At 45.5% G+C, this 20,565-nt stretch overlaps 1 protein-coding gene across 3 annotated transcripts in view; it reads left to right on the top strand.

The window, feature by feature from the left end:
• Positions 1–7,789: 7,789 nt before the first annotated feature.
• The window catches only part of Pank1 (pantothenate kinase 1), a 68,690-nt gene continuing 55,914 nt past the window's right edge, over positions 7,790–20,565 (top strand). For 2 of the 3 annotated variants that reach the window (XM_032891826.1, XM_032891825.1), the window contains exon 1: positions 7,790–8,815. In XM_032891826.1, coding sequence (XP_032747717.1) covers positions 8,257–8,815 — 559 coding nt within the window. In that variant the 5' untranslated portion in view covers positions 7,790–8,256. Of the gene's footprint in view, positions 8,816–9,427; positions 9,621–20,565 lie in introns of those variants that run through there. The other variant, XM_032891827.1, reaches the window with a different exon arrangement.

Genomic DNA, 20,565 nt, shown 5'->3' with positions numbered 1-20,565 from the left:
CATGCTTTCTTCTATACATTGCCTTGGGTGATTTGATTTGCTACAGCAATAGAAAAGTAATCAAGACATCTAGAGTCATGAACTTTGCTCTCCCATCTCTGTACATGACAGGTCACATCTCAACTTTGAGTTAACAACATGATGTGATTTCTTTATTACTCCCTTAATAATAGACCCCTGTTCCACTTACTGTGCTTTATCCTCTTTTACTTGAGGTGTTTCTTAACAGTCTGTATTTATTTACTCACCTACTTGCTTACTTTCCTCTCCTCCCCTCCACCCTGAGAAGACTGCACAATCTGTAATAGGAGAATATTTTGTTTTATCAGCTGATATAAGTTCATTGATGGGATTTTTTTTTTAATTAGTAAAGTTGGATCTCATTGGAGGCAACGACTGAGCTCTATCCTCCCAGGCTGGTAAACTTGCTACCAATAACAGTGACCATCAGTTAACATATTTGCTTAAAAATTCTGTGGGGCTGTAAGATCACTGGCTTGTTCTTGCAGAGGACCTGAACTCAGTTCCTTGTCCCCATGTCAGGTTGTTTGCAGTCGCATATAAATTCAGCCACCCTGGAGACATCTCTGGCCTCTGAGAGCACTTGAAGCCAGTATAGACACCCAGAGTTAAAAGGAAAAGAAATAGATCTTTAAAATATTTTGTGTGTAAGCCTACATAAAAAAATAAGAGACAGTGGCTAGAGTTTGGGGACTAATTACTTCTGTTGTTGTTAGGGATTGAATTTGAAATTCTTACTTGTTTCTACTTTTGTTAATAAGAAATTTACTATTGCTGGTTGTGTGTGCATGTGCAAGTCCCCTGGCTCATGTGCAGAAGTCCAAGGACCACTTTGTGTTGTTGGGTCCTTTACAAGGAAACTAACTTTGCCAGGCTTGCGTTCCATGTTCCTTTTCCCAATCAGCCATCGCACCAGCTTTTTCATTTGCCCTTTTGAGATAGGGTCTCACTATGTAGTCTAGCCTGGCCTAGACTTCTTGTGTCTGCCACCTGAATGCTGGGGCCAAGGGGACAACCACCATCCGTGCCCAGCTCAGAATTCTTATAAGGACAAAAAAAAAAACTTGTTTTGTAAACAAGAATCTAAGATGCTAGAAAGCAAATACCAGTGAGACGAAAGCAATCTAATTCCTGTCATGAACCAGCTGCAGTTCAGGCAGTGGACGTTATCCAGTTACTGGCAGCCATGGCCTAAGGTCTCCAGGTAAAGGGAGAAGCATTTTGTCTGAGGAGGCACCACAGCAAAGTTAGCAAGTGTGTGGGAGAGGAACAACTGTTCTCTGTACCCCCGACTCTAGCAAAACAAAACAAAACAAAAACAACATATAAGGCTGCTCTGACCAGATGTGGGGCAGGTCACTTGTCCAGCAAGGAGGCACCCTACAACTCAGTTCTAGCACTTTCTACCTGGAGGCGAATTAAGACAGGTTAAGCACTCAGTCCCCAAAGGGTCTCCAGCTCAGATACTAACTCCCGAGTCACAGCTTCAGTCATCATAGTCATGTGACCTGTGCTTCTGACTGGCTATGCATTTGGTATGCCATGAACTTCCTCCTTGGGTTCAAAGATTGCAAGAGTGAATTTAGGTTCCTAGGGAAGAAGAAAAGGAGACGCAGCAGCTCAGGTACTGAAGAGTCTACGCAGCCAGATGACTGAATTTCATGACTGTGGAAGTTAAAATGCTGTACCAAAGCTAAATTATCTTGGGCTCTTTTTAGTTCCTCCGAAAGCCACTCCTATGACCAACCTAGCATGCTTATGCCTATCATAAAAACCTTTGGAACTGTATTTTTAGCAATCCACTCACGTCCAGCAATCTAAAAATCTAAGAATATCACTAGATAGCAGATCTGTAACAGATTCTAGTGCTTTGTCTTAACCCACCTACCTGCTGTTTCGAGCAATGTATTTTTAAATTGCCTTGATGCGAAACTTTCCCTTTTCCCTTACTATAAAAGATTCATAAAGCTGAGCATCTTGATCTGTGTCTTTAATCCAAACACTCAGGAGGCAGAGGCAGGGGGATCTCTCTAAGTCCCAGGCCAGCCTGGTCTACATAGCAATTTTCAGGACAGCCAGAGCTATATTTTCAAATTAAAACAAATAAAACAAACAACAAGTAAAACAAAAAACAAAAACAAGTAAAAACTGTGTGAAAGTGTTACCACATTGGAACATAGAATTTGAAGGAATTTGAAGCAACCTGAATCTGTGTGCATGGGTCGCAGTTATCCATATTTGGCACTACAATAAAGTATCATTTTTTCTTTCAATATTATGTCTGTTTTGTTGTTGTTGTTGACATAGGAAAGAATTCGTGGAAATACTTTACCTAGGTTTACCTACTTATCATAGAGAATTCAGATGAACAGTCAGACGAAAGGATACACTGGCAAGGTTTGGGCTGGGGTTACCTCTAAAACCTACGCCTGAGTGCTGGGCTTGGTGGTACAGGTTCACACCCAGGAAACAGAAGCAGAGGCATCGGGAGTTCAAGGATATCCTCATCGACATAACCAATTTGACGATGGCCTGGGCTATGCAAGATGACCCTGTCTCAAAAGGAGAACAAGTTAGAACAATAAGGAAGTTCATTAATCTCTCTTTTTATTGAAAATAGATTTGTCTCTTAAGCAATATATCCACCCAGACCACGGTTTGCTCCTCTCTCCATTCCTCTCAGCACCATGACCCCAGAACCATTCCCCCTCTGCTTCCTCTTCAGAAAAGAGCAGGCCTCAGAGAGATGACAGCCAAACACAACGAAACGAGATACAGTAAGATAAGGCAAAAGCCTTTATATTAAGGTTGGAGAAGGGAATCCAATGGGAGAAAAAAAGTCCCAGGAGCAGGCAAAAGAGTCAGAGACACACCTGCTCCCACTGTCAGGAGTCCCACAAAACCACCGAGCTAGCAACCATAATATGTACACAGAGTACCTGGTGCAGACCTGTGTGGGCTCTGCGGTTGCTGCCTTCGTCTTTTGTGGGCCCATTATCCACATGGTTTATAGTTCCATCTCTAGCCTCCCATGGGTTGTTGGATGGGACTGAAAAATTTAACCCTCTACCTTCTGTGATGATTCGTGTCTATAATTCCAGTGCAGATAAGCTGAGAATTCAAGACCGGTCTAGGCTGCATAGTAAGTGCCAGCCAGCCTGCCTGGGCTAAAGTAAGATGCATCTCCCATTCCCTGCCCTCCCGCTCTCTAAGAAAGACAGCTCCACCCCTCAAATCTTCTGATCACTTGCATACTTTCTGGGGCTCAGCCTTATCTGGTGCCTGCCATCTAATTAGAATAAAATCAGTTATGATTTAAAAAAAAGGAGGGGAGTATAAAAGATACTGTAACCCCCAATAAGTGCCAAGGGTTTTCGGAATTTGGTGGCATGCTCTTAAGATTACAAAGTATAACCCTGTCTCCAAAACAAAGTACAGGTAAGTCAACTAAAAAAATTAAATTAAGGGGCTCAGCATACCTTTAAGGAGCATTTGGGAAGAGCGCCACAAGCTTAAGGCTACTTAGTGAGACCCTGTGTCAAAACTAAAACCAGAATGGAACTGAAAAAAAAACCTCTGAACTCCAGGCCTAACAGACTCTTTCCAATGTCATCTAGACCATGTGCTGGCTGATCTTGAACTCTGGCTCAGGACCTGACCCTTCTTCTGACATTTCTATTGGCTCAGTGAGCAGCTTTCTGTTAGATCCCTGGTGTCCTGTGTTTAAGATGATGGGGCTGGCCTGTATCCATTCTCAGAACAGGAAAGCACAGGGGTTTATCTTTTTTCTTTTTCTTTCCCTTTTCTCCCTGTTTTGCAAGGGTGGCGATAGAGCCCTGTTTTTGTTTTTTCACCAGCTCAAGCTTGAAAACATTTGACTTTATTTTGTGTCTACCTGCAACCCACTTCCAGAGCTGAGGACCAAACCCCTGGGCCTTGCGCTTGCCAGGCAAGCACTCTACCACTGAGCTAAATCTCTAACCCCATATTTTACTTTATTACTATTTTTGCTAGTATCCAAAATCTGTACAGTAATAGTATATAACAATGGACCAGAGGATGGGTTTTATCCGATTTGTTTTCAGAGATTAACAGTAAGGGGGTGGGGATGGGATGGAGGCAATTGGGAATGAAGTGTCATATTAGTATCTTGTATGCTACGATAAAAATAAATTTACAAGACTAAAGTGCAAATCCAACATAGAATCATTTCATTAAAATTCTTCATCTCAAAAACTAACCCGATGGTAGGTGCGATGTCATAAGCCTTTACACCTTTAATCCCAGCGCTCCAGAGGCAGCTGGTCTACACATCAAGTTCCAGGTAGCCAGGGCTACATAATGAGAGCCTGCCTCAAAAAAGGAGAAAAAAAAAAAAAAAAGAAAAACAACAACAAAAACAGCAACAAAAGGCAACAGAGGTAAATTAAAAATCAGGTTACTGTCCCAAGTGTTAGGCTATGAAGCTAGGAGGTAGAGAAAAGAGAGAGTTGCTTCCGATTAAAGGGAAGCTGGTCTACACAGGGAGCTCCAGGCCAGGCAGGGTTATACAGGGAGGGGGTGGAGCCTCAAATCAAGCAAACAAACAAAACTCAAACCAGGTTGCAAGGTGAAGGTCATACTTCAGTGATTGCCCATCTGCCCTGGCTGGATTCCACCCCCAGCACTAAGAACCCCAATGCACACATACACACATAGAAAGGAAGGAGGAGAGGGAGGCTGGGTGTGGGGAAGAAAGCTGGGGAGGGGCTGAAAAGAAGGAGAGAAAGAAGGTTGACATGAAGCCAAGCAGGTTTTCCTACAGTCCATGGTGTGTGGGAGGCAGTGGCAAAAGCACGGAACTCCTTTCAGACAGGATTTCACTGCTCGGCCCGGGTTGACCTTGCACTTCTGGCAATCTTCCTGCCTCAGCCTTCTAAGTGCTGGGGTTACAGACAGGAGTCACCATGCCCGATTTCGACTACAATGCCCCCCTCTCCCCCCTTTAAAAAAAAAAAAGAAAAGGAAAAAGGTAAAAATTCTCTGTTGGGTGTAGTGTCTGTAACCTGAAAATTGGGAAGTAGAAACCACAGAATCAAGATTTCCAGGCCACCCCAGGCTGCAAAGTGAGTTCAAGCACTAACAAAAACAAGGACAAAATGCCCAGTGTGGTTGCCCGTGCACTTAATCCCAGTATTCAGGAGGCAGAGGCAGGCAAAACTTTAAAAGTTTAAGGTCACCCTGGTAGACAAATTTAGTCCCAGGCCAGAGAGCCACAACTACACAATGAGATACTCAACAATAACAACAGCAGACAGCAGGAAAGTTCATTTTTTCGACTCAATTTATTGATGCGGACCTGTAATTCTACTCAGAAGGCTGAAGGGAAAGAATCACAAATCCAAGGCCAGAGCGAGTTCAAAACCAGCCCTGGCAAAACGGTGAGAGCATGCCTCAAAATACAAAAAATATAGTCGGGGCACTGACTCGGTGATAAAGTGCTGGCCCAGTTTAGCCCTAGCTGAGCCTCAGTTTCAATCCCCAAAACAGAAGAAGGAAAAGTGTGAAGACTCTGGATGATTTTTCTGACACGGATGAGGAAAACCAATGAACGATCTACTGTTTTTCTAGTAAAATGCAACCTTCCGAGTGCAGTAAAGGCATTCGCTTTGTCTCCGTATCCCAGGAGTCTGTTTAGGGGTCTTCGTCTTAGTACACACCTGATAAATGGTTGGCCGTGAATGAGCAGAGATGGGGAGAAGAGGGTGGTGGGGCTCCCCTTTCCTCACTGTGCCAGCTCTCCTGGAGCACATGACGGTTCACGTTCACCACCTACACATACCCTTGAATAAACCTGTGGGTTGTCCCCTGGCTTGTGCCTGAAAGGGAAGCAGGTGAGAGAGACTTTCTGTACCAGGACTTCTGCCCTGGCTGGGTCTGAGCCACTTGGCTCAGGCCTCCCACACCATGCCTGTGAAATCGAGCTGGAGGAGGTGTCCTTGAAGTAACTACCATGCCAATCCACTTAGCTCGATCCTGTGGGAATTTGCTTATTGAGAAGTGGCAATGGGGGCTTTTAGCAATTTTGCCGCATAAAGTGAAAAGCTCCAAGGTCACAGTCGTTTCGTTTAGTTCCAAGTGAGTATCCAGAGCTCACTTCCTCGAGATTCAATGATGGGGAGTCATCTACCTCAACGGAGTGTGGGAGGGACACTTAACTGCTTAACAGTGGGGAGACATAGGGACCAAGTGGAATGCTACTGCATATCTATTTTATTTCATTTCATCTTTGATGCCCCAATACTATGATCATCTAGTTTCAGGGAACACATGCATTTTACTTTAACAGTACTAGGGACTGAACCCAGAGCCTTATGCTAGCCTAATGCTACAGGTCTCCAGCACCTTTTTATTTGGAAACAAGATTTCGTTAGTGTTGAAAACGGGCTTGAACTGACTAAGGAGTTAAGGCAGGCCTTCAACTTGAGGTCTTCCTTCTTTCGACTAGCTGGGATTGCAGGCCTGTGTCCTTAGGTAGGCTACATGAATTTTGCAGCCAGAATAAGGAGGTATAAAGGTTTATACGGGTAGGGAGATATTACAGGCCTGAAGGAGCGAGTTGCAAGGAACTGGACTGAAATCGGCAGATGGGCTGGGCTGGATTACCTAAAGTCATTTCTTAAAGTCTTCAAATCATATAAGCTCAAGGAAGTAGAGAGGACAGGGATTAAGTTTGAGTTCTAGCTTTGTTCTTAATCTCAGCCATTTCTCAGTGCCTTGGTTTCCTCACTTGAAAAGACAAGTGGACAGATCCAAGTGGCCCCATTGATTCCGAACCAGGGATTTTGGGAAGGGCTCTGCTCGAAGAAATCCTCAAGCCAAGTATAAACCCTGGGCACAGCTAATGCCAGTTCTAGATCATGGAGGATTTAGTTCAAGGGATGGGTAGGTTAACCACAGGTCACTTTTGCTAGGATGAAGGTAGAAGGAAGTTCATGTTGCTGAAGCTGGCTTTTGGGGACTTTGGCTCTCATCTCTTTAATACAGATGTTTTCAGAGAGTCCAATTGCTTAGTTTGAGCTTGGTGATGTGGGACATCAGTGAGGGACTTGGCCTCTGCCTGCTGTATTCACAGTTTGAATCAATGGCCTGCAACGTTATGTTCTCTCTGTGCCTTTGTAGGGATAGAATCCAGCGGTAAGAAGCATTCTGCTGTTATATCCCCAGTCCACCTTTAATTTTTACATTAGGCCCTTGCGAGCATTTATTATGTGCAAAGGTTGTATTTAGTACTTTTGTGAAACACAGAAAGTCCCCTTTGGACAGACACAAAAGCTAAGGCCTCAAGAGAACACCATCACCCAAATGTGTCCTGCCCTCTGGGCACTGTATAACAGGTGTGTTCAGTACTGACTTTTGTCTTTTGTTCAGTGACAGTAGGAATCAGAACTGAGGGCTAACTCTGAGGGCTACCACGGTGCTAGTTCCCCTTCTCATAACAGGGCAACTTTTTACTTCATAAATAACAGAAGAAGACATTGTCCCCCGCTGGTCTTTTCTGCGTGAGGAATGCGCTTTTTATAGCTTGAGATCCTTTCTGTTTACTTGGTTTCTACTAGCACCGGTTGTTCCTGCCTAGTTTTGTCCTTCACTGTCCTTACACTCTCTTCCTAGGTTTCTTCCTCTCTGCAAAGGACAACTAACTCGAGAACACATGCTCTGTGTGTGTGTGTGTGTGTGTGTGTGTGTGTGTGTGTGTGTGTGTGTGTGTGTGCGTGAAATTCCAGCCAAGGAATTTCACTCCCCCTCCTTCTCCAAGACTTCCTACCTCTCTATAAATAATTGTTCTCTTCCCTCCCTTCAGACCTGGGAGTAGTTTGGTCACATTAACGCACGCGCGCCGCCACACACACACACACACTTTCGGGGGGCGGGGACGTGGGCATGGGTGACCTTGTGAAGGTACTAGCCCACTGGGGATAGGATTAGCAAACCTGAAACCTCTGCAAATATCTGGCTTCCTCCGGCATTCCTCCCGAGGCTTCTCGCAGTCTAGTGCCTACCTCACCCAGTACCCTTTAGGCTCGCTCCGCCACACAAAGCCCGATCCGCCTATCTCCTCTTCGCAAACCCCGAGAACTTCATTCCGCACGTTGAAACTCGTCGGTGGCCGTGGCGGGTAGGACTGGGCATGCTCAGTGGCGGGGACAGGTCTAGGAGGCGAGGAAGCCGCATTTGAAGTGGCTCGGCCTTGGGATGAGGGGGAGGCGGGCTCCCCGGCCGGGGTCCGCGGAGGTTCCCGCAGCGGCGCGCGATGCCGAAACGCTGCGGGCAGGAGCAGCAAGCCCGGCGCGCCGGGCCCAGCTCGCCGAAGACGTGGGGACGCCGACGGGAGGAGGGGAGGAGCGCCGGGGCCGCCAGCCCCCGGCCGCGGCGCCGAGGCTGCGGGAGAGCAAGCCGCAGGGTGGATCGGAAGACCGGAGGACGGCCGACCGTGACCTCCAGCGAGGCTGCCTGAGCCGGAGCCCGCGCACCGCCCCGCCGGTCCCGGGCATGGGCGATCGCGGCGCACAGCACGAGCGCGCGGCCCTGCAGTCCCCGGGGGCCCCCGAGGGCGCCGCGGCCGCCGTGAACGGGCTGCTGCACAACGGCTTCCACCCGCCGGCCGCCTGCAGCCGGGACCCGCCGCCCCCACGCTTCCAGCTCCCGCCCGAGCTGCAGCCGCAGCAGCAGCCGCTGTTCGCCCAGCATGATTCTCCGGCCAAGAAATGCCGGCTGCGGAGGAGGATGGACTCCGGGAGGAAGAACAGGCCGCGTAAGTCCTGCCGGCAGGGGAGCACCGGTGCCCGCGGTCGAGGGGGGCGGCAGAGCGCCGCTCTGGACTGCGTCCTCCCTAGAGGTGTCGGGCGCCTAAGGTGGCCGCCCGCGGTGGCGCCTGGCTAGTGCTATCCGCCCGATGGGTCGGCTAGACACAAGCTGTAGCTGCTCCCTCGGTCACGGTTGGAGGAAAGGCGAATGCACTGCCCGCTCTTATTGGTGGCCGGGAGCATACACCCGACTGATCTTGGGTCTGGGACTAGGGGGAGGGCGGGCTGGCACAGCCCGGGGCTCACTGCTCCCTTCTCCGAGTACATCTTTTGAGGCGTGCAGCTCAGGCTACCAGCTTGCCCTTTGAATCGCAGAGTAACCGCCAGTATCTTGGGTCCATTGGCAAGCTTAAGGAGGCGTGGAGTTTGACAGTCCCCCAAATCACAGCCTATTAAACAGTGTTTCCACACAGCCAGTGAGACCGCTTGTGTAGAGGGAAACACCCACTGACACCATGTGGGCCGGAACTGTGTGGACCAATGAGGACTGCAGGTGGATGCCCCCCCCTCCTCCTTGAAGTGGGTAGAGTTGAGTGTGTGTAATTTGTACCGCTCCGAAAAGTGCGTTGTTTCACAATCTGAGGCTTGTATATATAATGGTAGACTGTAAAGGGTACCTTCCCCACCTGATATTCTGGAATGTCAGTTTGTAGGTGGAGATTGCGACTTATTCCTTAGGAGAGACAAACTCCATTCAGCTGGTTACCACTTTGTGGGTGTCTTTAATGAAGCTTATAAATGGCAGGAAGCAAAGTAAGTAGGGTACACGGCAGTAGGCGATCGGATTCAAACGTGTACTTGTTGCGTACAAATTGCTGTTCGGTGTTGGGAAATGAGTAAATTGGGTTTGAATTTCTGTAAAAGTTTGGTCATTGGCAAACAGCGTACGTAGCTCCTTCTTCAGTCTTGGTGTATACTTTTTACCTCTCATTTCATCGTTTTTCATAGCCTTTCTGCAATGCGTTCGGTTCTAAAACTTTGGGAAACGCTCTAACAGGACCGGGTGAATCCAGTGTTTGCATTTTGAAGGTTCTGAAATGTTAAGGTGTGTGTGTGGAGTTTAGGGGTTGCCCAGCAGATTTGATTTGGCTGTGGCTGTAAGACAGTTATTTTGTGTCTGAGGTTTCTTGGCTTTCTGTACTTCTTTATAATTCTTGGAAAAATGATTTTATGAACTTTATGTTGGCGGATACCTGTGTCGTATTTCGTTTGTTTTTTACTTCTACAACTCTACATTTCACTTATTTCTCTGGTCTCCATTTTAGACTTTACTAGAGTTTTCAACAACAGTAACTAGCCTCTAAGAAAGAGAACTGGGCAGGAATGTTGTTATAGACCTATAATTTCAACCCTGGGAAGGCTGAGTGAGGGAAATCTCAAGCCTGACACCAGCCTGAGCTACACGGTGACTTGGGGGGGCAGTAGATAGGCAGTCGCTGGTTTGAAGTCATTTCTTTTTTTTGTTTTCTAACACCTACTGTGTGGTGGTCGGTATGTGGATGCAGTCATTTCATTCTGTGGCTTTTCATTTTCTAACACCTACTGTGTGGTGGTGGGTATGTGGATGCAGTCAATTTCTTTCTGTGGTTTTTCGTTTTCTTACACCTACTGTGTGGTGTAGGTGGATGCGAGCATGCTCAGAAGTCTCAGAGGTCAGGGGACAAGTTGGGAGAGTTGGTCTCTCCTAACACATGATCACACTCCAGCCATCACATTCACGTCGATAGGCTTGGTGGCAAGGGCCCTTACCTGCTGAGCTGTCTCTCTGGCCTCTTTGGGTAATTTTGAGACCAGGTTTTGTGATACAGCCCCAGGCTGGCCTGTAACTCTTGGTATTCCTCAGACCTCAGTTTCCCAAGTGCTAGGATTACAGGGCTCTACCATCTGCACTTCTTAAAACACTTTTTTTTCAAGAAATTGAAAAATGCAACGTCTAACAATGATTCGAAGGAGAGAAAAACTAACCTGAACCTTAACTCTGCTTTCAAAGCCATAGGAATTATTTTGAAATACAAGAGAATGTAATTATCTGCCCTTGCACTCCGTGTCAGAAGCTAAGTGGTTTGGGTTTCTTACAAAAAAAAATAATAATAATAAAAGCTTTTAATTGTCCTTTTATTTAGAAATTCTGTTAAGTTATTTGTAAGTTTATTTATGTACTTATTTTGTTTTCATGAGATAAGATCTCACGGAGCCCAGGCCGGCCTCAAACTCCATGTGCAGCCAAGAATAACCTTGAGCTCTTTGATCCTCCTGCTTCTACAATAGATCGCCACACTGGGTTTATTTACAACTTTTGTTTGTTTGTGTTTTGAGTTCAGGCCTCACTTTGTAGCATCGGCTGGCCTGGAACAGGGTAGTTGTAAATATTCATCTGGCTTTTGAGTGCTGGGATTAAAGGAGTGTGTCACCAGCCTCTGGTGTATTGATGGATTTTTAAAGGACTGAATCAACACTTGTTTTTCACTATCCGATTATGTTTCATTTTCTTAGATTTGCGCACACAAATTGATTTTCTTTTATTTTTATGTATAGGGATGTTTTACTTAAAACTAGGTTTAGCACAAGAGAGATGGCTTGAGCAGTTAAGAGTATGCGCTTTTCCAGAAGATCACAGTTTGGTTTCCAGCACCCGTATCAGAAGGCTCACAACCGTCTGTGACTCCAGCCCTATCAGAGCTGACACTCTCTTCTTGTCTCCAAGAGCGTCTGTACACACACAGACACACACACACACAGACACACACACACACACACACACACACACACACTTAAAAACAAACAACCAACACCAGTAACCTGCAAATCTTAAAACCAAAAGTATAATAAACCCACTCTGTCCACGTGAAGGTGTTCCATCCAATCTAGAAAGCAAATCAGGAAGCCGGACGAATAGCTCAGTAACAGAAGATGGGGACATTTAGCCTTCAGAACTCCCTGGGTTTATCTCCCAGCTCCCTCCAAAAGTCACACCAGTTGCTTGTTGGTTTTACTAAGCAAGGAAAGGAGAAAGTTGTCTATTTAATGTCTTAAGACATTACTTACTCCCTGGAGGCCTTCTCTAAGACTAACTTCTTCAGGTTTCCTCAGTTACTTTGCCTGCCCCTGCTACCTAACAGTCATGATCTCCACTGAGGTACCAGTGCTCTTGAAAATGCTAGAGTTTAAACTTGGTATTGTTTCTGATACCTGTAGAACTCCATGAGGTTTCAGAGCTGACAAATCTCCCTATGTGACTTTTATACTAGTTATCTACCCTGTCTCATGAGTGAGCATTTGTGTGTGTGTGTGTGTGTGTGTGTGTTTATTGAAATTAGGGCCTGCCATTGCCAAAAGCATACTCTCCCATGGAGCTGCTCCTGTGTCCTGCCTGTCCCCTGTCCCCACCTTTGTTGATCGCTTTTTGTTACTTCCTTTCCAGTTAAGTTGGAAGTCCGATTAGAAATGGTGTTTTCTCCTGTACTTTGAAATGGAGGAACGCGCGCATATGTGACTGACTTTGAAGCGGAAAAAGTGATTCAGGTGGCGTCACCACCTCACTGATAGCTGTCTCCATTTCTGTAGCTGATTTTGGTCAAAAGAACTTCAATGGCTCCCGGCGAAGCATCTGTAGAGAGGGTCCTTTGATCTACTCTGTTGTGTGGATTTTATTTTATGTTTCCTTTTCCCCTGACAGCTCTCTATTTTATTTTGGTTAATAGATAGCTAATACTTGTCAGCCATTTTATTTCCAGCATTCAGCTAAAAACAGATAATCCTGATGATTTTGTTTTACGTATATACACAAATGGATTAGAGAGTTCACTTGGAAAAGCTGGCTCAAAAGCCCAAAGCCTGTTTCAGTGAGTTTGGATTTCCTGGGTGCTACTCCTAACCCAGGGAGCAGGTCTGGCTGCCCTGCTGTGCTGATGTTGAGGAACTGGTGAAGTAGCTTAGCTGTGGAGGTCAACTCGTTTACCAACATTTGGACGTGAGCACAGTTCCAAGGTGCTGTGAACACTGGACCTCTTCAGGGTTGTAAAAGTTCACCTCTCCCTCGAGCCAGAGGACTTGAGTTTGAATTTCAGTTGTGCGTGGTCAGAGCCAGTACCCAAACTTTGTGCTTCAGGATGAGCGAAAGAAGGCGGTCAGAGCATATAGAGCTTGTGTGAGGATGACAGGGCAGAGTTTACTCCATTATCTGCCAGCCGCCATCACTAAACATTGCCTACCATGAATCTCGGGACAAGCAGAAGAGGCATAAGATGCCTTCCTTCCTTTTAAAAGGAAACACGGTTCGTAAACAAAAGAGACTGGACTTTATAAGCTATCACACCCTGAATCTCACGCTTGTCTCGCTTTTCTACAAAACTGTGGGAAAAACAACAGGAAAAAGTACTCATGGCCCCAACCTTCAGAAAACAGATGATTTAGATAGTGAGGGGACTTACACAGCAAACCTGGGGACCCCAGTGTGACCCCCTAACCCCAAGTAGGAGAGATTCAGCTCCTGCAAATTATCCTCTGACTTCCACACCTACACTGTGGTGCATGTGTTTGCACACACACACACACACACACACACACACACAAAGTTAGATTAAAATGAAAAGACAATACACACACCATGCACCATCCACACACAATAACAAGTACTCGGGTTTTTGTTGTTGTTGATACTGGTTTAGTCTGGTTTGGTTTCTGTGTTTGATACTAGGGATGTAGAGCAGTCGCCCAGGAACAAACAAAACCCAGGTTCAATCTCTCGAAGTGAGAAAGCCAGCTTGGTATCACATGCCTCTCATCCTGTCACTTGGGAGTAGAAGCTAGAGCACCCATTTTCAACCACTGGGTTGCAACGCCTTAAGGTCTAACGATCTTAGGGGTAGCCTAAGATCATCAGAAAACACAGGGATTTCAATTTAATCTGTAACACTAGCAAAATTACAGTCACGAAGTAGCAATGAAATGATTTTATGGTTGGGGGTCACCACAACATGAGGAACTGCATTCAAGGGTCACAGCATCAGGAATGTTGAGAGCCACCGATCTAGAGGATCGGGTGTTCAAGATCACCCTTGGAATCATAACAAATTTGAATCTAGACTAGGATACGTACCACACTGTCTCAATAAAACAAGACCCAACTCCAAATACGGCATTTTAAACTTTTATGTCGTTTATTTGTTTGGGACTGGCTTGCTCTGGAGTTCATATTGGTGATTCTCTTGTCTCAGCCTCCAGTGAGTTGGGATCATGGGCATGCTGCCAGTAATCAGCCGCAGTGTGCCACATAATTTTGAATGTTTCTAAATTAAAATTTTGTTATCATTTATATTGTCGGTTTTTTGTTTTTGTTTTTTTTGTTTGTTTGTTTGTTTCGTTTTTTGTTTTTTGTCTGTTTCTTTTGGAAACAGGTAGTCCAGGCTGACTAGAACTTACTGCATGGTTCTGGATAGCCTAGAACTCATGGTAAGCCTCCCAAGGGCTGGCACATGCCCCTCTGCCTGGCCTGCTAACTTGTTTTTTCTTGCTTGTTTTTATAGTTGTTGTAGTTGTTAATTGAGGTTGAATGTCTGGATTCTGACTTGGCGCCAGATTCACTGTGTAACTGGGGATGACTTTGAGGTTTTTTTTTTTTTTTTTTATAAATATCCTTTCTATCTATCTATCTATCTATCTATCTATCTATCTATCTATCTATCTATCACAAAAATATATAGTATAATATACTCATAATAAAATATGAGTGTTTTGCCTGCATGTATGTCATGTATGTCCAGATTACCTGGCACTGGAGTTACAGACAGTTGTGAGCTGCTATGTAGGTGCTGAGAATCAAACCCAGGTCCTAACTGCTCTGCCACTTCTCCTGCCCCAACCTAGAGGGCTTCTGATCCCCCTGCCTCTGCATCTTGAATGGTGGGACTACTGCGATTACTGCCCTGCCTAGTTTTAAATCAATGCTAGACATTTGAATTTGGAATTTTGTTCAGTCTATCAACTGAGCTACATCTCTACTCACGGATAACCGAAAAGGTGTGTGTGTGTGTGTGTGTGTGTGTGTGTGTGTGTGTGTGTGTGTGTGTTTTGGGAAGGTAGTTGGCACACTTGTACTATGACACTCACGGGAGTTCAGACAAACTTTGTGAAGTCATTTCTCTCCTATTACCTTTACATGGGCTCCGGAGACCAAACACAGGTCACCAAAGTTAGCAGTGTCTTATCCACTGAGTCACTCTGCAACCTCTTGACCGCCTATTCATAACTTAAAAAGAAATTAAACAGTTTAGCTCTTTGCCTGTCTGTCCCACAGTGTGGGGTATTCATGTTGTATATATGTGTATATGTATATGTTGTATGTAGGTTTGTGTATGTATATATATATGCGTGGAGGCTAAAGAGAGACACTGCGAGTCCTCTAGTGCTCTCTGCCTTCTTCTTCCCTCACTGAACCTGAAGCTTGCCATTTTGTAACTTGGCAGGTGGCCTGCGAACCTCATCGTTCTCTTCTCTCTGCCCCTCCTCCCTCTGTTGCTAAGGTCACAGGCCTGGGAAGGAGCATGACAACCGGGGAGCCAAAACAGCTCTTCCTCACAAAGCCGTCTCCCGATCCCGACAACCCAGTATAAACATTTCCTTATGACTCAATGCCATCCTTAATACAATCCTGTTTTATATGCCCAATATTCTGTTATATGGGTGAGCCATAACTAATTTACCCTCTCTCTGTAGCTAGGTCTTTACATCGTGAAGTGCATACACATACAAACCCACTTACAGTCAGTGTGACAACCCTTCATATAACATTGACGTCGGATTAGATGTTATAGGTCATCCGCAGCTGACATGAAGTATATCCCAGGCAGTTCTGTTATTGCAAATACTGCGTCATCTCATATAGAGCTAGAACAGAATTTGGTACCCTCAGAGGGGAAGAAGTATGTGTAGGTCCTGAAACCAAAACACCATGTATATAGAGGGATACTTTTCTGGGAGCATGCACAAATGACACAGTGCAGTGGTGTGTGTGTGTGTGTGTGTGTGTGTGTGTGTGTGTGTGTGTGTGTGTGTGTTAGGCATGAATGATATATTTGTATGTTACATGTGTAACGTATATGAGGTGTGTGTGTGTGTGTTAGGGGATGCACATATGTTAGGTATAGCTTGAATGTGTGTGTTAGGTGCGTATGTGTCGGGTTTATGTGTGTGTTAGGTGTGTATATGTATGTGTTGAGTGTGTATTTAGATACGTGAGGTGTTTCATTAAATAATAAAAAAGGCTGTACTATCCCACGCTAGCACCGGCTACTCTCTGGCCCCAGTGGTCTCTCTGCCTCCATGGCTAACCCCGTGCAGCGACCACCCACCTTGTGGTTAGCTGTCACAAATCCCCATAACCCGGTAAAATAAACACTCTAGAGGCTTATAATTTATCAGTCAGATTTACCTCAGTAAATTCTCAACCCACAAAACGCCCAAACAAAGAACTCAGAGCCAACTGATACTGACACAAGCTGCCCACTTAGATTGGACAAATTGTCCTGTAATGATCCATCCCTTCTATGATATTCATAGCTACCTGTGGCTATTTAAAGCCACACGGATCTGGGTCGTCCTTCTCTTTCTCCACCTACCTTCTGTACCCTCTGCCCTGTCTCTAAAATTCTTAGCCCGCCTTTCTTTTTCACTGTCCTTATCTTGTGCCTGCCCTCACCTGCATAGACAGCGACCCACAGTGAGGTGTATGTGTGTGTGAGGTGTGTGTTAGGTGTGTGTGTGAGGTGTATGTATGTGTTAGCTGTGTGAGGTGTGTGTGTGTGTGTGTGTGTGTGTTAGGTGTGTGTGTGAGGTGAGGTGTGTGAGAGGTGTGTGTGTGAGATGTGTGTGTTGATGTGTGGGGGTAGGGGTGTGGGGGGGGGGTGGAGGTGTGTGTGTGGGGTGTGTGAGGTGTGTGTGTGTGTGTGTGTGTGTGTGTGTGTGTGTTAGATGTGGTGTCACTTTATCCATAATCCCAGCACTCAGGAGGCAGAGCAGGAAGATATCAAGATTCAGGTCAGCTTAGGCTATGCAGTGTTCCAGGTCACCCTGAGCTATATTGGGGAGATTTTGTCTTAAAAAAGAAAGAAAAATTAATTTGGGGGAAAGTAACAAAGGAAGTGAGACCTAGTAATTTGTTTTGGACAAGGCAGCACACTTGCGGACAGAGGAGAATGCTTCCGTGGTAACTAGACACTCCGTACTCTGGAAGGCAGGTCCCTGAGCAGCTTCTGGGGGCCAGGGTATAGATACCATTACCCTTTTCCTGCCATCGCATGGTAGCAGGCACGAGTTACAGGGGATGGAAGCCGCCAGCCTTCTGTAAGGCATTCTGCTTCCTGTATCATTCAACGAGAACATTCTGGTAGCAGAAAATGGATAAATCCATTATATATTAACATGGGTACAAACTTGAATCAAACTAAGTCTGTTTAATTAGTTTTAACTACAGTTGTTGAAGTACAAGGCCTACAGTTTCAAAGTATCTGCCCTTGGACGATTGGGTTTTACCTTCGAATTGCACAATCAGAAAAGCCAGCATGAAAAGAAATGGGAGAATTTGTGGTTGTGTCCTCGGAGTCCAGATGTATCTGCCTGCCTTTTCTTCTTTAGTCACAGTCAGTCTTTCTAGAGGGACAAGAAGTATGCAGACAAAATTACAAAATGTTAAATGCAAGCGGAAGCCATCCTCTGGAACATGGTCAGATTGCCAGCCCCTCCTCTACTCCTGGACAAGGATTCTTAACCCGGACTAGAATAATTCCCCGTGGTGAATGGGCTGATCTTACCTTTGTGACCTTCCAGCCTCATCCTCCCCAAGGCAGGGATTACAGGCGTGCACTGCCGTGCCCAGCTTTAGGTTTGGCGATTGTGCTCTAAATAGACATTCAAGTTATAGATTAAAGACCAAGGTCTAGCATGAGGTGGCTCTGCAGGGAGCCTAACAACACAGCCAGTCTCAACATACAAACATGCTTTCCCTCCAAACACCAAAGCACAAGAACATCACTTCCCCGGCCCCCAATAGAGCAGTAAGTGAGTTTCAGTGTCAGTATGGTCTGTATTTGATTGGTGTCGTGACCAGAGATGGAATTAGTGCTGTTAATTCTTAGCACTGGAGACATATTACAAGTAAACCCACAGCAATTTTGGGAAGAGCTGTGTCTGTGGTGGAAATGTTAATTTTAGCTGGCAGTCCTTTGTTTTGGTTTTATTGATTGATTGATTGATTGATTGAGTGTCCCAGCCTAGCTTGATTTATGTGTTCAGTGTGTGCATGTATGTTACAAACTATCTGTTGGGTGTGGTGACTTCTGTAAGTAAACCTTGCAATAGAGAGGCTAAAGCAGGAGAATTGTCCAGGATTCCAGGTCTGGGCTGCACCTGGACTGCACCTGGACTGCACCTGGACTGCACCTGGACTGCCCAGTCAGTTCCTTGCCAGCCTGGGTTACTGAGAACGACAGTCTGTCAAAGACAGGGGAAAGGACAAGGAAAATAACTGCTTCCCCTGTGTCCTCAGTCCTTAAGATTGAACACAGCACTTTGTTCGTGCTAATAAACAAGCATTTCCTCATAAGCTCTAGCTCTAGCGCTGTGTTTTTTCCTCATTAAATTTAGTAGTAAATAAAGTCTTAGCTTCAATGTGTGTGTGTGTGTGTGTGTGTGTGTGTGTGTGCGCGCGCGCGTGTGCGTGCGCGTGTCAGTATTTACCTACCTTGGAATGACAATATTCTATTCAAATATAGAAACTTCAGTGTACTCAGTGCGACATACTGATTTGGAGTAAAAACATTTTTTTTTTTTTTTGGATAGCATAGTTGTCAAGCTTGGAATGGTAATATTAATTTCTGACACCTTTTAGGTGCCTTGAGTTGAATGTTTATTTGTGAATATGTTCTTCTCCCTGAGAATGAATCTGAGCACATAGGATGATTCAAAAGGGTGAGGAGGTGTCATTCCTTGTTTAGGGACAGCTGTAGAAATCAGGATCATGATGATTTCCTTGTCATTTGGAGAGAAGGTTGAGAGACTTGTGGAGGTGGTGGATGCCCACAGGTAGCCATTGTTGGGCAAGACCTGTGAACCTTCTGTTCTAAGTTTGCTTTTGGGAAAGCACATGCAAGTTCCCCATTTTGCAGGTGGGGAGAGCCTGAGAGCAGTGAGGTGACCGGCCTGAAGGTGGCGATTGTTAGGGCCATTTAAACTAAAAACAGATGGTGCATGAAGCCAGACTAGCCTTAGCAATAAGTTTCTCCGTGTGTCCTTGGGAGTGACAGTAGTCTACACTAAGGAACACTCAGCTTCCTGTGTGCCAAGTGCTAAGTGGACTCCTTTTTGTGGTGGCCCTATGAGGTGAGGAGTACAATAATCTCCAGGCGAAGAAACTGAGGGTTTCAGGCTTTTGACTCTGCTAGGCAGGAAGCTTGTGGAGCTCCAGGGTGTAGGTGTTCCATAGTGAAAAGAGCTTTGGAAAGATGAGCTCTGGATCCAGACTCTGATCCTCCCACTTACTAGCAGTAGAAGCTAGGGCAAGGTCCAGACTTTTCTAGATACTTTTATTAACAGGAAGAAAGATGCCCATCCTCCCCGCTGGAGAGCGGACCAAATAAGGAAAGCGGTATAGGGATGCTTTGGATCACTGGAGGACCAGGTTTCAGAGTATTCCCCAATCCTGTCTTCGATCACCTCCTGAAGGAGGTTTTCCTAATGCCCTTTAACCTTTCTCTAAGCAGACTCTACGGCAATCCTAAGCCTTGGTTAAGTCGTCAGTTGCCTCATTGTAACTCCTGATGACAAGCAGGCACGTCCTGTCCAAGAGTGATGTTGGCCACTTACTGAGTAAGAGAACTGAGTAATTTATTTAGCTGCTGATGTGGTGTCAGGACAAGGCTTTTGCTGAATTTTAAGCGATTTTTAAAAGTGCACATATTACATACACATACCACAGCACATGTATGGCAGCCACAGGACAGCTCTCAGGAGTCGGTGCTGCCCTTCCATCACGTGGGTTCCTGAACTAGAAAACTCAGATCCTCAGACTTGGCAGCAAATGCCTTTGCCCACTAAGCCATCTCGTCAGCCCCACCCAACAAAGGGTTTTTTTTTTTTTTTTAAACAATATCCTTTGATCTTGACTGAAGGATTAGAAAGATCACGACTTTTCTTTTGAAGAACTACATGAATTGAACAAGATTTTAGAACAGCTGCCTCTAGCTCTTGGGCCATCTTTTTAACCCATTCCCCAGTAAATTAAACAAACAAATAACGAACAAACAAAAAACAAAACAAAACCAAAAACCCTACCTGCCTTCTAGTCTTTGGGTAGGTGGCGGATGACAGGTGTTCGTTTCTGGGTGCGTGTTGCTTTCAGCAAGGCCTTCTGGTTCTCTGGCCTCGAATCGCTTCTGGGAATGTTCTAGAAACAGGAAGAGCATGTCCGAATAAACTTGTGGGCTGTAGCCAGTTTGGACAGTTACTTTGAAGTTCTCTGGGGCTCTGGATAAACAACTCCTTTATCTCCCAAGGTCGACTGCCCTGGGATAAAGAGACTCAGTCAATGTTAAAGCTCGAAGAGTCAGCAGAATATTCAGGCTTCCTGAAAAAAAAAAATGCAGGCACTCAATGTCTGTTAGCTATTATTAGTGGTTATATAGACGTTCTATGTCAAAACCTTCCC

This window comes from Rattus rattus, chromosome 2, assembly GCF_011064425.1.
Source record: "Rattus rattus isolate New Zealand chromosome 2, Rrattus_CSIRO_v1, whole genome shotgun sequence".
Taxonomy (NCBI): domain Eukaryota; kingdom Metazoa; phylum Chordata; class Mammalia; order Rodentia; family Muridae; genus Rattus; species Rattus rattus.
The sequence above is the reverse complement of the archived record's forward strand: the minus strand, read 5'-3'. Positions and strand labels throughout refer to the sequence as shown.